The sequence below is a fragment of the Apodemus sylvaticus genome, chromosome 19 (genome assembly GCF_947179515.1).
Source record: "Apodemus sylvaticus chromosome 19, mApoSyl1.1, whole genome shotgun sequence".
NCBI classification, from domain to species: Eukaryota; Metazoa; Chordata; class Mammalia; order Rodentia; family Muridae; genus Apodemus; species Apodemus sylvaticus.
The window spans coordinates 8,405,439-8,424,475 of NC_067490.1; the positions used below are offsets into that span (position 1 = coordinate 8,405,439).

The 19,037-nt window shown below is 51.2% G+C and overlaps 1 protein-coding gene across 7 annotated transcripts in view; it reads left to right on the forward strand.

The window, feature by feature from the left end:
- The window catches only part of Slc37a1 (solute carrier family 37 member 1), a 70,782-nt gene extending 54,238 nt beyond the window's left edge, over positions 1–16,544 (forward strand). For all 7 annotated transcript variants that reach the window (XM_052163189.1, XM_052163188.1, XM_052163190.1 and 4 more), the window contains 9 exons: positions 1,042–1,132; positions 2,968–3,030; positions 3,646–3,731; positions 4,576–4,624; positions 5,885–5,958; positions 6,629–6,707; positions 11,875–11,972; positions 15,571–15,635; positions 16,031–16,544. In XM_052163189.1, coding sequence (XP_052019149.1) covers positions 1,042–1,132; positions 2,968–3,030; positions 3,646–3,731; positions 4,576–4,624; positions 5,885–5,958; positions 6,629–6,707; positions 11,875–11,972; positions 15,571–15,635; positions 16,031–16,046 — 621 coding nt within the window. In that variant the 3' untranslated portion in view covers positions 16,047–16,544. The remainder of the gene's footprint in view (positions 1–1,041; positions 1,133–2,967; positions 3,031–3,645; positions 3,732–4,575; positions 4,625–5,884; positions 5,959–6,628; positions 6,708–11,874; positions 11,973–15,570; positions 15,636–16,030) is intronic.
- The last annotated feature ends 2,493 nt before the right edge of the window (positions 16,545–19,037 follow it).

Below are 19,037 nucleotides of genomic sequence, written 5' to 3' on the forward strand. Positions count from 1 at the left end.
GATGCCCTCTTCTGGCAAGAAGTATAAACAGATGGAGAATTCATATATAAAATAAATCTTTTTTAAAAAGGCAAAAAAACCCACTGTAGCTGTCTTTCAGACACACCAGAAGAGAGCATCAGATCCCATTACAGTTGGTTGTGAACTACCATGTGATTGCTGGGATTTGAACTCAGGACCTCTGGAAGAGCAGGCAGTGCTCTTAACCACTGGGCTCCTCTCCTGCTGAGATGCCTTCTGTTGATCTGAGGATGAAGTGAGATGATTTTATCCCAGTGCAGAGCGTGCTACGCATCTATGCAGTGGGCACGACACGCTCCCATCCTCACTCTACAATAAGAACCGGACAACAGCAAGTGGGGCAGGTGGGGTTCTGCGCACGTGTGCGTGCATGTGTGTGTGTGTGCGTGACACATCCACATGAGTATGCAGGTGCACACGCCCATGTACACACATTCCGAGGCCTGAGGAACATGTCCAATATCTTCGGCTATCGCTCTCCACCTTATTACCTTGAAGCAGCGTCTCTGTCTGTCTGAACTTGAAGCTTTCCAGTTTGGCTAGATAGCTGACCAGCAAGCCCCTGGGATCTGCCCGTCTCCACCCTGAGGTGCTGGAGTTACAGACGCACACAACTCTGCCTGGCTTTTTAATGTGCGTGCTGGGGATTTAAACTCAGGCCACATTTGTACAGCAAGTACTCTTACGTACCGAGCCATCTCCCCAGCCCAATGACTGAGCCTTAATGAACACCCCTCAGGGAGCGAATCACTAGCTATCATTTGGCAAGGCTCTCTCATCAATATGGATTCTCGTTGGCTCTCGTCGGACATTGAGTTTCTGCTTCCCAGGCAGTCAGACCAAGCGAGTCTGCGCCCCGCATCTCCTAGGTCTTGCTTCCCATTCGTGTTCTCCCCCCAAGCAAGGCTGAACCTTGTAGAAACACCGCAAGTCTGCAGGGGAATAGTCCTGTGTCCTGGGTCACACCCTTGAAACACACTGCTAATCCCACACCGGGTTGACAGTGGTTCCCTCTTGCAGGGCGTGATCGAGTTCTCTCTGTGCCTGCTGTTTGCCAAGCTGGTCAGCTACACGTTCCTCTTCTGGCTCCCACTGTACATCACCAGTGTAGGTGAGTGCCTGCCGGAAGGGAGGGTCCTCCCTGTGTGCCCGGCCGACTGCTCAGAACCCCCTTCCTCCTGCTGGGCCACACACAGTGACTGGAGAGGAACAGGCTGGCTCAGCAGATGGGAGGACGTGGAGGTGCACACAGTGTGTGGCTCTGGTAGTAATCTTCAGTGGCCTCATCCAGCACATCCTGACCCCTCTGCGGTTCGCAGAGGCTGCCTGTGTTTAAATCTGGGCCATCGAGCAGGAGCATGGCCACAGGGGACTGAGATCTGACCTACAAACTGTTTCTGGGGATGTGTTCTGATTTTTGGGAGGGCTGGCAGTCTCTTGGGGTTCCCAGAGTCTAAGAACGTCTGGAGCTGTGGCTCTTGATACAATTTTCCAGAAAAATAGCGCTATATAGGTGTGCTTCCTTGGCTCATAGAGAGATAAGGGTCACTGGTTAGTGGTCGTACACACCTATAATCCCAGCACTTGGGAGGCAGAGGCAGGTGGATTTCTGAGTTCTAGGCCAGCCTGATCTACAGAGTGAGTTCCAAGACAGCTAGGGCTACACAGAGAAACCCTGTCTTGAAAAACCAAGAGAGAGAGAGAGAGTGAGTCTCAGGAGTTCTCAGAAACCAAGGAGGACTGTTACAAGTTCTGTGCGCATGGTGACACCTCGGCCTCAGGAGCCAGTGAGTCAGGGAAAGGAAGGAAAGGAACGGCCGTTTTGTAGATAGAGCCTTAGGCTTGGGCATGGGCTCCAGGGACAGCCCAGGAAGGAAGGCTTTGAGAATGGGAGACTCTGAGTCCAAGGAGTGTCATAAAGTCAAGGCAAGGTTGACAATAAACCCCAAAGATGGAGGGAATGTCACCTCGGCCCCGGAAGCTGGGGCAGCACCAAGCGGGGACATTCTTGGGATGTGACTAGCAAGGACAGGCTGCAGAAAGGAAGAGGGCATGTGATCAGGTTGCAGGGAGCTACCTCAGGGCCCCGGGGCCCCCACCTCATCCTGACAGATGGACAGCAGTCCTAACAGGAAATCTCAGTAAGAGGCCGGGCTCCCTTTCACAGGGAAACAGTCATGGCCAGAGCGTTGAACTGCTGGAGGCTCAGTCAGAGTCTTGGTTGAGTCAACCCCAGCTCCTTGCTGGTGGCATGCAGGGTGAGGAAGACAGTCTGGGTGGCCAAGCGCTTCCAAGTTGTCTCCTCAGACTGGCCAGCATGAAAGCACAGGGACAGGAAGTGACAATGCCCTGCCACTGAGGCATGAGAAGGCTCTGGTCCCCACTGGGGTCACATAGCACACGACACCACACTCCATTTCATTGTGTGACTGACTGAGTAGTCTTTTGTTGTTGTTTTGTTTTGTTTTTTGTTTTTGTTTGTTTTGAGACAGGGTTTCTCTGTGTAGCCCTGACTGTCCTGGAACTCACTCTGTAGACTAGGCTGGCCTCGAACTCAGAGACCTGCCTGCCTCTGCCTCCATGACTGAGTAGTCTTAGCCATTGCTCTAGAGGAGCCCTGCCAGGACCATGAACTACCTGTCCTCAAAAACATCGCTCATATGCATGCACACACACACACACACACACACACACACACCAAGTAGCTCCCTAGGCACACCCTCTTTCCTGAGCTGACGCCCCCTTGCCCCACATGGTGGCCAAGCACGGGCTATCTGTGGAAGGCCAGGCTTGGATAAGATGCGTCAACCAACATCCCTTTAAAATCTGAGTTTGGGTGATCACTCGTGGTAAAATGCTGCTCGTGGAGCAGGGTCCTGCGTGGGCCCCTGTGGGATAATCACTCAGGACGTGTCCTCACGGGCTCCTATGCTGCTCATTCCGTAGATCACCTGGACGCCAAGAAAGCCGGGGAGCTGTCCACACTGTTCGACGTGGGCGGGATCTTTGGTGAGTTCAAGGCCATTGGCTTTGCCTGTTGTCATTCATTCTGCTGTCAAGAACCCGACACTAAAGCTGGGGGACTGACACCCCTGTGACTTAGCACTGAGGCCAAAGGGTGGCAAGTCTGAGGCTAGCCTGGCCTACACAGTCAAACCTTGTCTCTTAAAAAAAAAAAACCAAAATAAAACAAAACAAACAAACAAAAAACCCAGCCAATCTATCAACCACTGTTCAAGTTAGTTTCATTGCTGAGAGAGCACCATCTGACACAGTGACCTTGGCCATTGCTTTGAAGGAAGCTCGCCTCTGGCCTTGAGCCAGCTTCCCTCAGAAATGACACTCGGGTGGGTGTCCCAGGTAGGTGGCGGTGGCATTAGTACCTACCAGGTGAAGGGGCTTTGAGGTTGCCCTAAAGCCTGACCCTAGACAGCCTGTGACTCCCATGGCCTTTACAAGACGCGTCCTGCTTGGCCAGACTCCCAAGTGGCCATTTCGAATGCCCAGTGGGGATAGGCTCGGGGACAGCTGCTGCTGTTCTTACCCCTGGGACTTGGTCTCCTGGGGGGGGAGGGGAGCTCATGCCAGGCATCGGCTCCCGAGGCCGCCCTCTCTCTGTTACAGGTGGGATTCTAGCCGGCGTGATCTCCGACCGTCTGGAGAAGCGAGCCTCTACCTGTGGTCTGATGCTACTGCTGGCGGCACCCACGGTGAGCCCTGGCTCTGCCCGAGGTTACAGACAGTCGCTGTAGTCCCCGCAAGCCACCTCTGTCCCGGGCCTGAGATCCACATCCCTAGAAACCCAGCTGTCCCTGGTTGGAAGCACAGAGCCTTCGTGCTTGCCTGCTGCAGCCCAGGGCCTGCACGCGATCCGCTTCTCCCTCCCTCTGGGTTTCTCCTGGGATGCTCCCCTGTATGGGGTGCCCTTCACACCCATCTCTATCCCCCTTCCCAAGCATATCCCTGCGTGTCCCTTAAGATCTCTGAGCCGCCCCTCCCTTCTAGGCTCAGTGAGCCCTATCATGCCAGGCTCATCTTTCTTCAAGCATTTAGAAGCACATGGCCTTGGCCAGGTGATTCCCCTGCCTCAGATTCCTCATCTGGTTGCGAGTAGCATCACCCCACAGTGTGGCTGTGAGGAGCCAGTGTGGTACTGGCCCTCCATTGCTGTTTGGGAGATGAGGAGCCATTCCGTTACCATATTGTATTTGTCCACACATGCCTCTCTTCCCAAAGCTGTGACTGTCCCCAGAACATGGTCTACCTAGTTCCGAGTGCTCTTGGGCCTAAGGCTTTATAAAGGAATCTTCAAAATTACTTAGCAGTACGGCCTCCATTGCTGGAGGATGGCCTCTCAGGGTACAATGTTCAGACTGGTAGCTGCAGACCTCAGATGAGGTGATGGGAATTGTTCAGTGTCCTGCCACCAGCCCTGGTCGCTCAGAGTCCCGCCCCGCAATTTCCCCAAGGTCCAGAGCTACCCTGCTCCACAGGTTCCCGTTGGCTCCAGCTACCCATGCTGAGCCATCCCCTTCCTGTTTTTAACTCTTGCAGCTCTATGTCTTCTCCTCCGTCAGCAAAATGGGCCTAGAAGCCACCATAGGTGAGTACCTGAGCTGCCTCCACACAAGTAGTCTAGAGGTGTTAAGCTGGGGTGACAAAGCAGTGTGGCCCTGTTATGGTAGTATGTTAATCTGCTCTAAACTTCCGGGAGGGCACGCAAGGGCTTCCCACTATCACTCCAGTGTTCTGGATTCCTGACAGAAAGACACACATACACAGCTTACCCCACGAGGCTAAGACACACAACTCCAATACTCCTCTGAGTTAATGCTTGCCAAATCTGTATTTTATCTTTGCTGCCCTGGACCTTGCGGGGTCGCTAGCCCTCCTAGGGCCACTTTCTCCCTAGATCTACACATCAGCCTGTGTCTCCCTCCTGCACCTTTCTGGCTTAGTCTGTCTCCTACGCCCTCGTCATTGGCAGAATTCCTCCTTTCTTGGTCTCTTCCCAGGGAATCCTGTAAGTCCCGCCTCTGTCTCCCTGCCCAGCCACTGGCCGCTGGTAACTTTTTTGACCAGTCCAAAATCAACTGGGGACAGGCTTCCTATGTGTGGGACACTGCAAATAGGTTTCGTGGTAACACAGTGTGAGAACACAAGCCATCACATGGCCCTCAGTCCCTTCTCGGGGGAGGCCAGGCTCCTGTTGACGGACAGGTGTGGCAGTTAATGTGGATAAGTAGGCACCTGGCTAATGGTGCTGTGCTCTGGTGCCTGGGGGAGAAAATGTTCAGCTTGGGGATGGGACATATTAGCCACAGTCTTGGTAGCCATTGTGTAGGGTAGAGAGCCAGCCAGGGAGACTGGAGGGAGCAGGGTGGGGGAGGGTCTTGTCACATGTGACCTAGAAAACCCTCTGCCAGTGAACGTGGGGTTTGCCATGGACTCCGAGTCTCTTCAGGAGAATGAGCTGGGCCAGTTGAGGGGTGGGGACAGGTGGTTCAGTGTCCCTGCCCACTGAGGTGAAGAGAGGACATTCCATGTATGACTGGAGGTTATGGCATAGACCTAGTGCTGGCCCGGCCCTGGTACACCCAGGCTCCCCTCCCTTCCCAGTACTGCCATCAGCTGCTGTCCATGGAAGCCAGGGAGCTTGAGCTCTAGGTCCTCCAAGCAGGCCTCCGAGCCTTCGGGGAAGCATGACAATGTATCCCCTGGCACACACAGTACAGAAGCCATTTGTCCTGTGTCTTGGAGATGCCCCCGGTGGGATGGGCCCCTTTCCTGTAGATGCCTGCCTTCCACTGGTGGACTGCTAGGTTGGGCAGGCTCTGTTCTGAGTTCCCCCTGTTTTCCACAGCCATGTTGCTTCTCAGTGGGGCCCTGGTCAGCGGGCCCTACGCACTGATCACCACCGCTGTCTCTGCAGACCTGGTAAGTAACACGCGGCTCCCCCCTACTCCGGGGCCAGCATTGCCTCAGCCGGTGAAACGCCATTCACAGTTTGTTCAGAGAGAGCCCGTGTCTTGAGAGTTTTCTAGCACCTGTCCCTGGCCACCCTCCCTCAGTTCTCCTCCTATAAATCCTATCCCTGAGTGCTCAACAGGGAGGGCTGAGCTGAGAGGCACAGGGTTGGAGCTTTGGCCAGACCTTTGCCCAGCCACATCATGACGTCTGTGCAAGCCAGCAGGTTGGCCCTGCCTGGGCCTTGATGCTAGGTGTGTTTCTGAATCAGCCCATAGGAAGCTTATCCTTGGGATAGACGTGAGAGTTCAGACTCTGCTATGTGCCCAAGAAATAGTCTTGAAGAAACCACACCCAGCTAGACACAATGGTTAATGCGCAGTGCGCAAGAGGCAGAAGCAGAGGAGGGATCCTAACTGTATTTTTTTCTGACTAAATAAAAGTCACAAATAACTAAATAGGCTCGGGCGGTATTTTGAAGGATTTCTGTCATTTAGAGACGCCCGGAGCTTCGCTCAGAGTGGTACGGGGTGTAGACTTCCTGAGGAGAGTGTTCTGTGTACTGAGTGGGTTCAGAGTGAATTTACTTCTCGCCTTTTTATCTGCCTGCGTTTCACATCCTTCTCCTCCGCTCCCACAGGGCACTCACAAGAGTCTGAAAGGGAACTCCCACGCCCTGTCCACCGTGACAGCCATCATCGACGGCACTGGGTCTGTAGGTATGCAGAGAACACTCTCTCTCACCAAGGGCTCTGTGGGGTGAAAGAGGAAAGCTGTTCCTAACTAACCAATGTCCTAGGCTCTGGTGCCAGTGTCAGGACTGTGTGCTCCTAGAATCTCAGGGGAGTCGGCCCTGGAGGCTGTGGCATGTGGCTTCAGAGATGACAGTTGTGAGTGACTGGATCTGTTTCCTCAGTTGGAAGAGAATGTTCCTCCAGAATCTAGTTTGACCCAGGGGTTGGCAAACTTTAGGCTCCAACTTTTCATTACTGTCCCTCAAGGAAAAGACAGAATTGTATTTCAGTTTAAGTTATTGAAAAAAATCTAATGAATCCTGAGGTCCACAAGACCTTGCCGAGACTCGTTAGCACATGGTGGCGTGGCAGTGTAAGCAGCTCATGTCTATGTTAGTCAGCTCTGTGTTACTGAAACAAAACACCACAGATGGTCAACTTCAATAGAGGAAAAGGTTTGTTTTGGTCCCTCTTGGACCCTTGGGTGTGTCTGGGATATGGGAGGTGGTGGGGGAGGGTTTCTGTACCTGGTGATGGGTCTAAGAAGCAGCAGAACCCTTCCTAAGAGGAGTGCTCCACTACTCTCCCAGTTAACCCAGCCAGCCAGCTATCTATCTATCTATCTATCTATCTATCTATCCATCTATCCATCCATCCATCCATCCATTCATCCGTCCATCCATCCATCTATCTATCTACCTTCCTTCCTTTCTTTCTACTATCTATCATCTATATATCTATCATCTATCTATTATCTATCATTTCTCTATCATCTATCTTTTTTGTTGTTTTTGTTGTTTTTTGTTTTGTTTTGCTTTTGGAGACAGGGTTTCTCTGCGTAGCTCTGTCTGTCTTGGAACTCACTCTGTAGACCAGGCTGGCCTCGAACTCAGAAATCTGCCTGCTTCTGCCTCCCAAGTGCTGGGATTAAAGGCATGTGTCACCACTGCCTGGCTCTATCATATATATATGCATGTGTGTATTTCTGTTTCTGTGTCTATCTGTCTTTCTGTGTGTTGTCTGTCTTTGTCTATCTCTGTCTTTCTTTCTCTATGCCTCTGTCTCTCTCTCTCTCTGCTCTGTCCCACAGAAGTCTTTGTGAGTCACTCTCCAGCCCCCAAGGTGCATACTTAAAGCTAACATGGAGTCCTGCCAGCAGCCTGGGCACTATAGTAAAACAGAGGATCAGAGGAGAAAGAAAAATCAGGAAGGAGGTGGGAAAACGCTTCTTTCTTCACATTTGTCTCCAACATGAGGCTGAAGGGAACGAGGCTGTCTCAGTGAAGAGGTGGGCCTTGCCATGGCACACTGGGCTGAGGAGGAGGAAAGGCAGCGGGCCAGCGGGCCTTCCCTGCCCTCAGCATCCTGTGCCACCCCTCTTCAAGGCTCCAGACCACCTGGGTTTCTACAGCCTTGACATTTGGACCTGAGGGGATGGAGTCCTAGACCATGGCCCCATGCTTCCCTAAATGCTCAAGTGTGCAGGGACTCAGCAGCCAGTCACCATGGAAACGGCATGAACACTGGTCCTCCACCGAGTCCCAGCTTTGCCTCTCATGCTCGCTTCCCACAAGATGAAGCCGAAGAAGGCCCGAGGGACGGCAGGCCACTTGAGCAAAGCACCACACCGAGAAGCGCTTGCCCCCACGGGCTTGTCAGGCGTTCCTGTCCATTAGTCCATGCAGGGCTCGCAAAGGCGCAGCTCAGCTGATCCTGGGCCAGCCAGGACCTGCTCCCAACTTGGGAGTGCCTTGTGTGGCCCATGGGCTTGCTGTGTCTGCAGTGTCCAGAGTGACAGACATCCCAGTGCAACCCAAAGCTGCCCTTCCTGCATGTGCGCAGAACAGTTAAATGCAACCATGCATGTTTTCAGGGTTTCACTGTAGGTTTCATTGTATCAAAGCGATGCATATTGTAGCCATGGGGCTAGCTAGCTCTGTGAGCTTCTGTGACCTGGCTCTGCTTGCCCAGGTCCGTCCGGTCCTCTTAGAGATGCTCTCTCACAGCTGCTACGTCTAGCTTCCTCGAATATGTGAATTTCCTGGACTCGCCGGTCTAGGCACCATCTCATGTCCTCTAACCAAGACAAACTAAGAAAACTAGACATGACACTTGTCACACTGCCTGCTCTGCAGCCACCCCACCCCACCCTCTACCCCACCCCCTACCCCCCATCCCCTGCTCCTAATCAGACTGACCCTGCTTGACCCTGCCCTCTTTCCAGCCAGGAAGTCAACCTTGCAGGTCCTCAGATATGTCATCCCTCTCTCCCTTTTGATTTTTGGTGGCTTCTGTCCTGGTTGTCCCTGCCCTGACTCCACCACCTTCTGGCAGCCTGGCTACAGCCACACAGCTGTCCACTAAATTGCATAAACCTTGCTTCCTCCCCATCCCTCACACCGCCTTCTCCTCCCTCAGACATCAGAGCCCCATTTGCCAGATTCCTGCCCCCTGCTCTTTTGTGGGTGGGACTGTTACCTAGTAGCTTCCTAAGATCCCTGGGGCTTGCACAGCTGTGGGACTGGGGCTTCATTTCCACATAACATCAGCGCCTCTTCCAGAATTCCAGTGTCTCTCAGTTTCCATTGCTGGCAGTAGGCATCAGCTGCTCTTCACACAGACCTGACTCTTCTCCTCTGGGGCTTCGGGGTCTCCCCCTTACCCAGAGCCTCTTCTCCACCCACCTGGAAGCAGGGCCTGCATCTTGGGGGGTGGGCACTGTGGTTTGCCTACCATTTTCTTTCTCCCTTTCTGGAAAACATTAGTCAGACGTCAGGTTTCCAGACTGCTTGTCTTTTCTGCCTCTCTTGTTCTTCTCCTGATGTAACCTTGACTTTATCTTCTAACCTCTGTTCTTATTTTAGCTGTCCTTTTAGTGCCCCAAACATGGTGTTAGGTGAGAATTAATTGCTGGAGGTTTTCATCTGCTTTGTTAACTGCTCCTGGGTTTCCTTCCTCCTGGTTCCTGTATGGTCGCAGCTGGGTCTTTCTCAGCCATGGGTCCTCTAAGCTGCCACGTTGTTATCTTTGTACTGCCACACTGTATCATTGCATTTAAGAGTAAGCCACTAAACTGGTGTAAGCAGAGTCCTGTCTCTTGGAGAGCGCCCCCTGGTGGTCTTTACAGATGAGCCTGGAATTGGCCTGCCCACAGGGCGCTCAGTTTCGGAGTCCTTGCCATTGCTGAAGCGTGGATGGCTACTTGGGGACTGGTGTTGCCCCCCTGGATCCCTGATCTCTGTTAGGTGCTTTCCCCATACCCCTCATAAGGTCTGCTATCCCCAGATGTTTAGCAATTGCTCTTCTGTGAGGTGTCACTGAGTCACTGATGAGGAAGAACCTGGACTCGGAGGTGGTGGAGGGACCAACCGATGGCCTTTTGCCAGTGCTGCCCCTTTCACTGTGCCACATGCTCAGCCAGCCTATCTATGGGAGATGGCGCCAGGTTGTGCCAAACGATTGCCCCCTCCCCCCCCCAAAAAAAACCAACAACAAAACCCAAAACATGTATTTGTCTCATTTGTGGATTTATAGTTTTAAAGCTCGGGCATGGTCTACCCATGGTCTCCAGGCTGTGCAAAGTAAACTCACATGAGTAGTGCCACTTGCTTGCACCTTTACTGAGACATGGGGGAAGTTTATTAAATAGCTTCCCAGGTCACAGGGTAATGTGTGTGCTGTCCATACCTGGAGCAGTCGGTGTGGATAAGGGGCAGAGAGCCCAGCTCCTGGGTACTATAATATAATCAGTTACCTGTGGGCAGTTCTCCAACCTCCTTAGCATGCTGGACAAGCCATCTTCCTGTCAGAGTCACCCACCCGCTGGGAGGGAAGTACTCAGGATGCTTGCTGGTGCGGGCCTTCCCCTGCCGATGTCTTTTGTTTGTGTAGCCTTCAAAGTTTATTTGGCATAATTTAAGACTTGAAGAAAAAACCTCACAAACATAATGCAAAGAGTTCCCAGGCTTCTTGAGTTTGCTTTATCCCACACCCCATTCACACATGCATGCATGCACATACTTGTCCACATACATGCACACCTGTGTACATGAATATGTACCCTTGTGCACACACCTACACACACAGCACTTGTGCAGCTACATACAGATGCATGCTTGCACACATACATGTATGCACACATACATTGCATACCCAGCACCTATGCAGCTGCACACACATGAATGCTTATACATACATGTATGCACATGCACACTTGTGCACACACACACCTGTTCCCATGTACACACACATAGATGCATATACACAGTGCACACACGTACATACATAGCACTTGTACAGCTGCATACATCCACATGCTTGTACACAGGAATACGCATGCACGCTTAGCATGTATGAATGTGCACATGCATAATTATGCATGTACATGCACAGTTATGAACACACGCTTTACACATATACAGGTGTATTTTTCAGAACCACTGACATGAGGTGCAGCCACACTGCCCTTTGCAAATAACTGGTCAGCACCCCTTTCAAAAGACAGGGAGCCCCCTGTCTTGCAATGGTCAGAATCAGGCATTTGACATCAGCAGGGTCTAAGTTTTGTGTATCTTTTTTTTTTTTTTTTTTTGGTTTTTGGATTTGTTTTTTTCGAGACAGGATTTCTCTGTATAGCCCTGGCTGTCCTGGAACTCACTCTGTAGACCAGGCTGGCCTCAAACTCAGAAATCCACCTGCCTCTGCCTCCCAGAGTGCTGGGATTACAGGCGTGTGCCACCACCACCCGGCAGTCTTGTGTATCTTACACAGATTTATTCAGTAACACTTTCTTTGAGCACTGGGGTATTTGCAATTGTATATTGGGTTCAGATTTTTTATTGTTTGATTTTTTTTTTTTGACACAGAATCTCTATGTAGTCCTGGCACTTACTATATAGTCAGACTAGCCTTGAACTCACAGAACTCCTCCTGCCTCTGACTCCCAAGTGCTGGGATTAAAGGCATGTACCACCCCGTCCAGCTATATAAGTTCATTTATAATGATGGTATGTTAAACAGAGTGGACATTTCAAAGATCAACACCTCCTTTTAGAATGGGTTCGAGAAGACGTTTATGCCAGCCACCCCTCCTGTACTGAGTCCGTCCCCCACTGTCCCCCTTCCGTAACCAGCATCTTTATGCCCGTTTCAGGAGCTGCCTTGGGGCCCCTGCTGGCGGGCCTCATCTCCCCTTCAGGATGGAGCAACGTGTTCTACATGCTGATGTTTGCAGACGCCTGTGCCTTACTGGTGGGTCTCTTTGCTTGTCACCCATGCACCTTCAGTTAGCATCCCTGTAGCTGTGGGTCAGATTTTACCATACTGTTTCTCACCCTTCCTAATGCTGCAACCCTTTAATATTCTTCATGTTGTGGTGACCCCGCCTCCAACCATACAATTCTCTTTGTTGTTACTTTATAACCGTAATTTTGCTACTGTTGTAAATAGTAATGTAAATATCTGTCTTCCCTCCCGCCCCCCCCCCCCGAAGGTGGGGTCATGACCCATACATAGGTCAAGGGTCATGATCTATGTTGTCCTAACAGACTGCCTTCCCGTGCACTCTTACAGCCCCTAGCAAAGTTGTGTGTCGTGCCACCTTCTCTAGGGCCACAGAGACTGAGTCTTTCTCTCCCCCGACCCATGGGGAATAAGTGAGAAACAGGGAAACTGTCGCTTTGTAGGGTGTTGAGAGAGTCAAAGCCAGCATGTGACAGATCACGGAGCCTCTCTGGTTCGGCAGCATTCACGGTTAATGTTTTTTTTTTTTTAATTTATTGTTTTATGTGTATGTGTGCATGTATCTGAGTGCACATATCTGCCCCACATATGTTCAGAGGCCAGAAGAGAGCATCAGACGCCCCCGAAGCTCAGGTTACAGGTGCTTGTGAGCCTCTCGAAACCGAACCCAGGTCCTCTGGAGGAGTAGCCAAGGCTGTTGATCCCCAAACCATCTCCCCAGCTGTAGCATCCTCATTATAGAAGGGTGTGCTGATAGTGATGGCGGGTCTGTCGGGGAACTAAAGCAGACGGCGGTGAGCAGAGAGAGCCTCCACCTAGTCTGCCTGCTGGGTCAGACCCTGTAGCAAACGCCTGACTGACACAGTCCGCTCTGAAAGGTTCAGTTTGGCCCACAACTTTGAGTACTTTAACCCAGGATTGACTTGAACCTCTGACAACACAAACCTCAGCAAGGGAGCTAACTACTCACTGAATGACCAGAGATCAAAATAGACAAAGAGAAGAGGGTTGGGCTCCCACAATCCCTTCGGGGCATGTCCAGTGGACCTACAGACCTCCCACTGGCCCATAATAATCCCAGTACTCAGAACATGTACAACTGACCGCCACACATTTGGAGCTAGCCCAAACGTTGTTTGTTTGTCTTTTCCAGACAGGGTTTCTCTGTGTAGCCCTGGCTGTCCTGGAACTCACTCTGTAGACCAGGCTGGCCTTGAACTCAGAAATCCGCCTGCCTCTGCCTCCCAACTGCTGGGATTACAGGCGTGCGCCACCGCCACCACCGCCCAGCAAGCCCAAGGTTTTAATAAGATCCAGCCGCAGCCTGGGCTGCAGTATGAGACCCTGTCCTGAGGAAGAGCCAAAGAGCTGGGGATGTAGCTCACTGGCAGAGCGCTTGCCTAGGGGGCACAGAGCCCCTGGTTCAATCCCCAGCAGCACAGTAACCCCGGGGATGGTGACTTACACCTGTAATCTCAGCACTTGGGAGGTAGAGGCAAAGGAATCGGAAGGGCAAGGTCATCCTTGGCTGTGTCAGGGCTCAGTAGAGCATGGTTTCCTAGCATGCACAAGGCCCTGGGATCATTCCCAACATGTCACTGCAAACAGGTTAGAGCTTGGCTGCAGGAGAGTTTCTCAAAGCATGCACAAACAGATAAAAGCCCTAAAGCTCAGGCAGGCCCTTTCTCTTTCTAGTGTTTTTGTTTGTTTGTTTTGTTTTGCTTTCTCCCTTAAAATAAACCAGTTTCACCTCCTTCCCAGTCAGAGGCTGAGTGCTCAGGGACCTGAGCTCACCTCCTCAGAGATGCTAGGGGACCACATTCCTGTCACCCGAGCAGCAGATCTGGTCACTCATGCTCCTGGCTCTTAGCCTCCTCTCTGGATCATGCCGCCCAGGTTCCCAGCATCTTCGGGCAGGCACTGGGAATGGGCAGACTCCTTTCTATTGGTCACTTGTCACCTGCGTGGGCACAGAGCTTTGTTGGAAGGTGACCTGTCCCCTTGTGACTCCTCCCACCAGCTGTCCCACGCCCATGGGCAACATTTGCTTTCTTCCCTCTTCCTCTTGGCAGCCTGGTTTCACTGCCACAGGCTCTTCTGCCAGCGCTTGCCACATACCGTGCTTGGTGGGAGTGGTGGTGTTGGTAACTGCCAGCTCTGCCCTGGGTAGTTGGAGCTGGTGTTGGAGTTATTCTATCGCCACCAACTCTGGGTTTGGTATTACCTCGTTCCCATTGCTGTCCAGTGACTCTCAGGCCAAGTCAAGTGTTCGGCCTGTGTATCTCCACAGGAGATATTCCCATCATCCCTAGCTTATGCATGTGGGCCTCCACCCTGAACGTGGAGCATCTCGGAGCCACAGCCTAAGGCCTGACATACAGCCGATGGGCAGCAGTGGCTCCTTAGCATCTTCACTGCCTGCTCCCCCACCCCCCCAAGCCCCTCAGGATCAAGGCTGCCTGCTGCCTTCTTAAGCACATGCCACCTGAAGCTGAGACTTCCCTCAGGATCCCCTGACTGAGCCCGCTCAGTCAGGCAACAGGTTCTCCAGCTCAGGAGGGAGGATTAAAAAGAAAAAAGACAATTAGACAATACTGTAGCACGACCCCAGCCAGTTCTGAGGCTGAGGCGGGTTTACTTTTTCCCAGTCTGCTTTTATGCCATTTTAATTACATGCAAGTAATAAGGTCAGTTATAGGTTGAGGAATTAGCAAGACAATAAATATTCAAGGCACAAGCAAGGCAGTAAACAGAATCCCGTGACCACTGTTTCTAAAGGCTTGTCAGGATGACCAAACTCTCTGAGCCCACTTCCTTGTCCAAGCCCCAAAATCAGATTCTTGCCTGAAGCCTTCTTCTTTTGTTCCACCCTAAAATTAGATTCCTGCCTGAGCTTACTTCCGTGTCACAGCCTAATGTCAGATTCCTGATAAGCGGCCCCCAAAGCTCCCCACAGTCCCCCTCCATGCAGCCCCAGAACCTGGCTGTGGTTTGCCATCACTCATAGAGACTAGCTCCACACCTGCAGGCAGGGTGAAGGCCTGAGCTGTGCGTGGTAGCCAGCCATTACTCGGCTTTGGCTAGCCTGAGCCTTTCAGCACATGAAGGGCATAAAGTTAACCAGGTGAGCCCCTGGCTCTCAGCCCAGCAGTTAGCAGTATGTGGAAGGCAGCCAAAGGTATGCATAAACACACTCGTGCATGCGTGCGTACACAACCACACTGCTAGTCCTGAGACACTACTTCAGCCTCCCAGTGTATCTCACGACCTGCCTCCAGAGTCCCCATGCAGCCCCATACCATGGGCCACCTCCCCTGTATCTTCTGTCTTGTTTCCATTTGTGGTTGGGTTGGTTTTGGAGTCTGTGCTAAATGCCTGTTTTCGGGCAGACATCTGGGTTATCCTGAGGAGTTACTGAGGGGCAGCCTTCATCTTAGGCCAGGTGCTGGCCTGGTCTCTGTTCTAATGACAGCACCTCTTCGGGGGACAAGTCTTTGGGTGCTCCAGAGGAGGGGCCATGCTACACAGCTATCCTCCACAGGCCACACTGGCCCCTCTGCTTGTGTCCTCAGATGATGACAGTGTCTTTTCTCTGTTTTGGGTACAGTTCCTGATCCGCCTCATACACAAAGAACTCAGCTGTCCAGGGCCAGCCGCAGGGATCCAGGCTCCGTAAGTCCACTGTGGCCTCTCTGGAGATAACACAACTCTCCCGGCAGCCGGACAGGAAGGAAAGAACTTAACCACTCATCCCCGATCTTGGCACAACCACAGTCTAATAAGTGCCTCCGTGTGGGCGTGATTCTGAGAATCACTCCTCAGACTCCCAGGGAGGGGAATGTGAGGGAAATGGCTTGTTTGTGGAGCCCGTAAGCTACTGCTTCCCAGCCAAGACAGTCTCTCTAGCAACCGTCTTTCCATCTTTCCGTCCTTCCGTCCTTCCCACTCCCTGCCACCAAGAAGCCATGGGGAGGGCACAGGGCCGGCGCGATGTATGGGTCTGTGCATTTTGTGTGTGTGTTTGGCATCTGCTAGTGGCCCTCTGTCACCATGTCCTTTGTTTTTAGGCTGAAGGAACACTGACCACGGATTCCTCTGGAGAGCCTGGGCCCATCTCACACACACTGTCTTTGGAAAAGATGAAATGAAGGATCCTGTCCCAGAAGGGAAGGCGAGCCTTCCCACGTGAACCTGGGAGCAACTCGGAAGCTACCTTGCCATATAAACAGCGAGGAGCTCAGGCTGACAGCGGGGAGTCTGTCTGGCTGTGTCCCACTGCCTTAATGGGCCAAGACTCAGTGGCCCGGCCAGCTCCAGCCTGGCAGATGCTCACTGCCCTCCAGCTCTGAACTCTGGCCTGCAGTGACAGGTAGGACCGGCCTGCAGCACCCAGGCAGCCCACCCCTCTCAGGGATCCAGTGCAGAATGTTATATAGCCTGTGCGCCCCAGCCATCCCGCCCTGCTGTTTCCTGAATGTTTGGGGACATGTCATGGATGTCTCAGCAACCGACCAACAGCCTCTGAATAACATTCAAAAGCCTGAACACAGTCAGAGACTGAGATGGAGTCCCCACCCGGCCGTCACCAAGACCCGTGCTCAGTACCGACCATGTCAAGATGTGAATGTCTGTGAAGCAATAAGCCCCCAACCAGGCAGGGGCACTAGGAAGGCCAGTCCAGCACCAGCGTGTGTTGCGGTCCCAGGAAGAACAGAGAGGGTGCGCAGTAGCTGGGGCGGGGACTCTGTTGGTTACCGAGCACAATGGGTCCCACCCAGCCATCCCACTTATCCCAGACACCAGAGCTGTTTCTACACCCACAGGGATTTATTTATTTTAAATGTATAATGTGTTATATCAAGAGACGTGAATGGAATTTTGTTATTTATTAAGACAAACCATGATTGTTCTGTGGCCATTTGTTGTCTTGATTGTAGCTGCTCTTTGAAATAAATGAATTTTTATTAAAAAAAAAAAAAGAAAGCCCACTTATGATATAATTGATGATTTCCACCCAAATCTCCATTCTGCTAACAAAAGACTCCAGACAGTGTGACTTTGGTTTTCTTAGGACTGAAGACTGTGTTAGCTATTTCATGTGGCTCAGGCAAAATGCCTGATAAAAGATTCTTTTTTTTTTTCAGTTTATTTTTATTGAACCAAAATTCAAAAAGAACAGAATATGTTAAACTTTTCTCTACTCTTCCTGGTTTTAGCTGCGTCGCTCTGTGGCAGAACATAATGCTGTCAAAAAGCAATTGTTAAGCATATTCAAGATAGGAATCCATGAAACACAGAGATGGTGGTACCTACTACCATAATTAAATAACAAATGACTGGAAAGCCATATTTTCTTGGAAAGTGTTTTGCTATTCCTATGTGCAGTTCTCATCTGATAAAAGATTCTTAAGATTTATTATTATGTGTAAGTACACTGTAGCTGTTTTCAGACACACTAGAAGAGAGTACCAGATCTCATTACGAGATGGTTGTGAGCCACCATGTGGTTGCTGGGATTTGAACTCAGGACCTTTGGAAGAACAGTCAGTGCTCTTAACCACTGAGCCATCTCTCCAGTCCCCACTAAAAGATTCTTAAAGCAAAGGAAGGTTTCTTTTGGCTCTTGTGGCAGAGAAGACATGCTGGGCTGGCACATTGTGTCAGCCATCAGTCAGGAAGCAGGGAAAGATGGATGCTCACTCCTGCCGGCTTCTCCTTTATGTACAGTCCTCGAGCCGCGGAATTGTGCTGCCCACTGACGTGGGCCTCCCTACTTGACTTCAAACGATCTAGAACATTCTTCACAGACATTCCCAAAGGTTTGTTTCTTTGGTGGTTCTAGATTAATTATTAATTAAGATTAATTATAGTTTGTTTAAAATATAATGATTTTATCATAATAAATAATTAATATTAATTAATATTAATCATTACAAAATGTATTTTTGCTGACTTTTGTAACAGAAAAGGGGGTCTGCACAAAGGCTGAGGCGGGGCCCCAGTAGGACCGAGATCTAGATATCTGGTAAGTTGTGCAATTTTTATTTTATTTTATTTTATTTGTTTTTTTTTGAGACAGGGTTTCTCTGTGTAGCCCTGGCTGTCCTGGAACTTACTCTGTAGACCAGGCTGGCCTTGAACTCAGAAATCCGCCTGCCTCTGCCTCCCAAGTGCTGGGATTAAAAGTGTGTGCCATCAGAGCACAGCCAAGTTGTGGGATTTAATGAATATCCCAACACTTGGTCTTGACTGTGAAATGGCGCTTAGTGAGCATGCTCAGACATTCACACCTTGGGACCTGCAGTGGCCCCGCCTCTCGTGGTGCAGTTCTAATGGCGGGGTGCTATGCTTTAAGGCAGTTCTGCTGCGGTATCTATAGCAACTGGCCATGGATTCATAGGGTAGGGTGGAGCACCCCTCAACTCCTGCAGACCAACAGCTGGTGGCAGGTCTGTCCTTGAACTCTTCCAGAAGCCCACTGCCATCACTGGACTGGCTTCTTTAGTAGCTATCATTGTTGGGGGCGGGGCGGGGGTCTTTACTGTTTTATTTTTAATGTTATTGCCATGGGTATAAACTTTTTTTCCTACAAGTGAAATCACTACAAACATTGACTTCATTGTCATTTTCCTATGCACAGAGGTCATCAAGCATTAGAGTATGATTATTAGAGTTTAAAAGAAAAGCCCTGAACTCCCGTGCCCCTGACCCCCTCCCCGAAGACAAGCTGTAAAGGGTTAACTGCTGCCCAAGGGGACAAAGGGAAAAGCCATGTCTTTACCTAGCACAGAGGGCAGACATCATGGAGGACAAGCACCAAGGAAACTGAAATGTCAGGGGGAAGAGATAGATGAAAGTCCACACTCTGTGGCCTGGAGGGTGTGGTCTATAATCCCCGGGGGCGGGGACTCTGGGAAAGAAAGGTGCAGTATCTCATTAAAGGACTAAGTACTCTGCCCGCCTCTTTAGCATGGCTGTATCCGAGCCTGCCTTTCTAGGCATAGTCTTGATGCCAAAATGACTGAATCAGTCACCAAGCATGTTCGGCCCCTCAGGGCTGGAGGTTCTGTTCTC